General features: G+C 36.3%; 1 protein-coding gene across 3 annotated transcripts in view; it reads left to right on the plus strand.

Annotated features, from left to right (window-relative positions):
* Window positions 1-4,011, plus strand: part of LOC106464875 (metabotropic glutamate receptor 8-like) — a 37,787-nt gene that overhangs the window by 8,037 nt on the left and 25,739 nt on the right. For 2 of the 3 annotated variants that reach the window (XM_022392677.1, XM_022392675.1), the window contains exon 2: window positions 2,178-2,332. In XM_022392677.1, coding sequence (XP_022248385.1) covers window positions 2,178-2,332 — 155 coding nt within the window. The remainder of the gene's footprint in view (window positions 1-2,177; window positions 2,333-4,011) is intronic. The other variant, XM_022392676.1, reaches the window with a different exon arrangement.

Here is a 4,011-nt window from a genome sequence, read left to right on the forward strand (position 1 = left end):
GCCCAAGAGTGGGTGGTGATGACTAGCTGCCTTCCCTCTAGTATTACACTGCTAAATTAGGGACGGCTAGCGCAGATAGTCCTCGTGTAGCTTTGCGTGAAATTCAAAACAAACAAACAAAATTCGAGGTTCTATATCTGCAGCGGGTAAAACCACAGGGTTGGATTCAGGATGAGGTGCCATCGGTTGCCCGTGAACCCTCTCCACATGCAGATGGTTAAGTGTGTTATATTAAAACGATTTCAAATATGCAAATCAGCAAGTCACCTGAAAAACACAGCCAACATAAATCCGCGTTGGAATGGCATGTATTAGAGCTAAATTTTCAGACTGTGATCCTTTTTGGGAAGCATATGTAACAGCTTTTTTGGCGCAAAATGTTTATAGACTTAGATCAAGAAGATGAGTTCAGGTCGGGGATCTAGAATTTTCAAGAGGGGATATCCCTTGTACTTAATGGCATTGAAAAACAAAGGAATATGGATCAATGTGTGCATCAGAACCATCCAAAACCAGACTTGCAACAAGTCATATGCCAGCTGTGGTAAGCAAAGTGCGGCGTCTTGTACCATGTGAGAATCCATAGACATAAAGGCCAGTAGCAAAACCCACCAACGTTTCACAGGGAACAATAGGAAAGATAATTAAGAAGGATTTTCGCCTGGAAATAGGTTCACCAAGATAAGGTTCCCATTCGTAACTCCCGTTCAACCGTCGCATACTTGAAGCAGCTGAGGAATGAAACGGGTATTCATGCTGTTCCGTACAAAGAAATAACGGCCAAGTCGCTTGTGGATTTCTGGCAATCGAACTGATAAAAAAAAGGCACTGAAAAACCGTAGTCCTTGCACACTAGGTGGATCATGGAAAGCATGCAGGAATAAGTGGCGTGTTTCGGACATGACAGCCTCACAACGGAGCCTTTTGGAATGGAAAACATCCTGCAGGGCTATTGGCAAGATGCAATGGCCGTCAGACGAAGCGACATGGACTGTATTGACGTGATGAAACTACAAAATCGTTTTAATATAACGTGCTCAACCATCTGTATTTCGTGTGTGACTATGAACAGCATTATTGTATTACCTGCTATAGTTTAGGTTTGCGGTGCATGTGCCATTTCTCTGTATGATCTACTAATGCTAAACTAATTAGCCTTTTACGTAAAAAGATGTAAAACTCGTTCAACTATAAAAACATGAGCCTCAGAGCCCGAGCACGTTAATGAATGGGCCACGCCTTGCACGATACGGTTTGGTATTTAAAATCATGGGAACAAGCAAAATAATACCAGGAATCTGTACCGCCATGAATATGTCAGTAATTTTATAGATAAGTAATACTTATTCTACAAGATTATGCTCCAGCTGATACTTACTTTTGAGAAGTTAATTGGAGCGTCTACACTTCTGGAGTCGTCCAGCTGTTTAACAAGTTAATTTAGATTGTGTTTTGAATGCTTCCAGAGGTCTAGCCAAACTATGTGTTTTAAGGTTATGGGAGTAGCATTGTTTTGTGCTTTCTTAAGAACCGTAGACCTACTGGTGGTAAGCTATTCGGTTTTTATAAAATTCTGCGTCCTTTAGTTAATGATAAATATAGTAACAGCACAGTAAAATAAATATTGTACAGTGTTACAGTTAGAGGTGAATGAAGGCTCGCCTCTTTTATTCCGATTTAGAATTACATCTTAAAGCCACAGTTAATCTCACAACAATGTGGAAATGATCATATCATAATTCGATTTAGAAACTTTCTTCAAAATCCAGCAATATCAAGCTCAAAACAGCGAGGAACAAGAACACGAAAGTGGCGTAATAGTATTTTTCTCGAAATTTTGGTTTGGATTAAACTAAACCGTCAAAGAGAATATTTTTTTTTTATGAATTAAAATATTATAATTTACAACAGTACTCCGTGACTGGAAAAAAAACAAAATAAATTATAATCGTTTTACAAATTGAAAGACTCGATCAAGATTTTGGACCTTACGTCAGAATAACATTTTGATATATTCTTGTCGTTGGTGTTATATTATTATGTTGAATGTTTTCTTTTCCAATAAATGTTTATTTTTTCTATTGATGTAGTAAATTTTTATAAATAGATATTTTCTAATTCACATTTAACAATGCCTATAGATATATGGTACAAATTCATCCTTTTTTTTTTTTCAGGTTCTATACGTAACATTGATGATGGTACATACAAATGTCCTGACGGCTCAAGTCCCATTATTCGACAAAAAATTATATCAGGTGTGCTCGGGGCGGCATCTAGCGTTACTTCTATACAGGTAGCAAACTTACTTCGACTCTTCAAAATTCCGCAGGTAATACAGATCTACGTTTCTAAATGATTATAGTACTGTACCTATGTATCACATAAAAATGGTTACAGACCTATTGTATACTGTCATTGTGGATTGTAGCAAATAAGAATTAGATAAATGTTTATATTATGCAGTTAAAAAGTTTTTGGAGAGTGAAAAATTCTTTGGTGTATATTTCACGGGTGTTAAAAACATGTTACATGAAATCTAAAGAAATTATTTATTCCGGTGAAATAGCATTCAAATTTAGATCTTTATATAAAAATATTTTGAATAAACTTGCACAGATAGCGCTTTGTGTAGCTTTGTGCTTAACTTCAAATAAACAAACAAACACAAAGCTCTTTATATTTACAAATATTCTAAATTTACACACTTAATACTAAACTGTTTTGAAATACATTTATAATTCTTTGTTTCGTTTTTGTTCTATCCTTCCGTCTACCATTTCTCTTAAGAACTAAGTAAACTAGTGATTCTGATATTATAGTTTTAGTTAATAATCATTTTTTGTAACACGATTTTCAGATTTCGCTGAAGATGGAATGAATGTATTCCGAAACGTTCGAACCTTGTAAATAAAGTGTTTTGAGTTTCGTCAACCGTCTCCATCTTCATTATTACACTTCGGTTTCATGAATCCATTGCTACGGTTTTAATGTGACTTATAGGAGCCGAGGCAGTTAAGGTTTACTTTACCCATGAACCCTGTAGTATTTTTCACAAGCAAACGCAACAGATGCTAAGTGGCACACATTTACGTAAAAAGAGGCCTAACGTAATAAAACACCGTAAGTGTAGTAAAAAGCAAAATAAAAAAGATCTTGCGATAATGATCACGGAAAGAGCAACACAGAATATCCGTAACACTGCTGCCCCAACCTTAAAAAAAGGTTGTAGAGTAACAGCTTTGATTTTAAATATTTGCTTGGTTGTTTTTACTCTAAAAATGATATTGCCACTTTCGTCAAATCCAGAAGAACTAAAGGTTTTTAAACATAACACTTATTTTTGTGTGTTAAAATTGTTTCCGTTGTTTTCTTTTGTCCCACTAATATCTATGCTATAAAGCGTTTTTTGTTTACTTGTTTGTCCAGGAAGACTATTTTAAGGCTTCCTGACCTCTGATTGCTATGAAACTATCGGGACTTCTTGGGTTCGCTCCAAAGAGCTTACAAACCCCTTATTCAATATATTTTCTCACTTTTATAGGTTCAGCGCTCATTTAAATCTTGTCATTTCTTCTGACTTGGTGCCGACAAATAGCGCGCACACACACACACACCGACCTGCGATCCCCATAAAGCCAAAGAAGTAAATACCGAGTTCCTTTGCTAATAGTTTGTTTTTGTTGATAAACTCAAAACTACACAATGTGCTATCTGTGTTCTGCTCACCACGAGTGGTATCAAGCAATATATGCCACGGGAGGGGGGGATCTTTGCAAATGGAACATAATATGTTTGTCAGATGCAATTGTGTCTCTCGGTTGGTCAATGGTAATTTTACAGACATAAACGCTAAAATCCGGGGTTCGATTCCCTGCACTGGACAGAGCTGAGATAGCTCATTGTGTGGCTTTGAGCTAACATAAATCACACACACACATACATATTCGATTGCTTCTATGCGGACACCAGTTTGATGCTATCCTTTTTACATTTAAAAAACAATTTTTT

Source organism: Limulus polyphemus, unplaced genomic scaffold (assembly GCF_000517525.1).
Source record: "Limulus polyphemus unplaced genomic scaffold, Limulus_polyphemus-2.1.2 Scaffold1768, whole genome shotgun sequence".
NCBI lineage: Eukaryota > Metazoa > Arthropoda > Merostomata > Xiphosura > Limulidae > Limulus > Limulus polyphemus.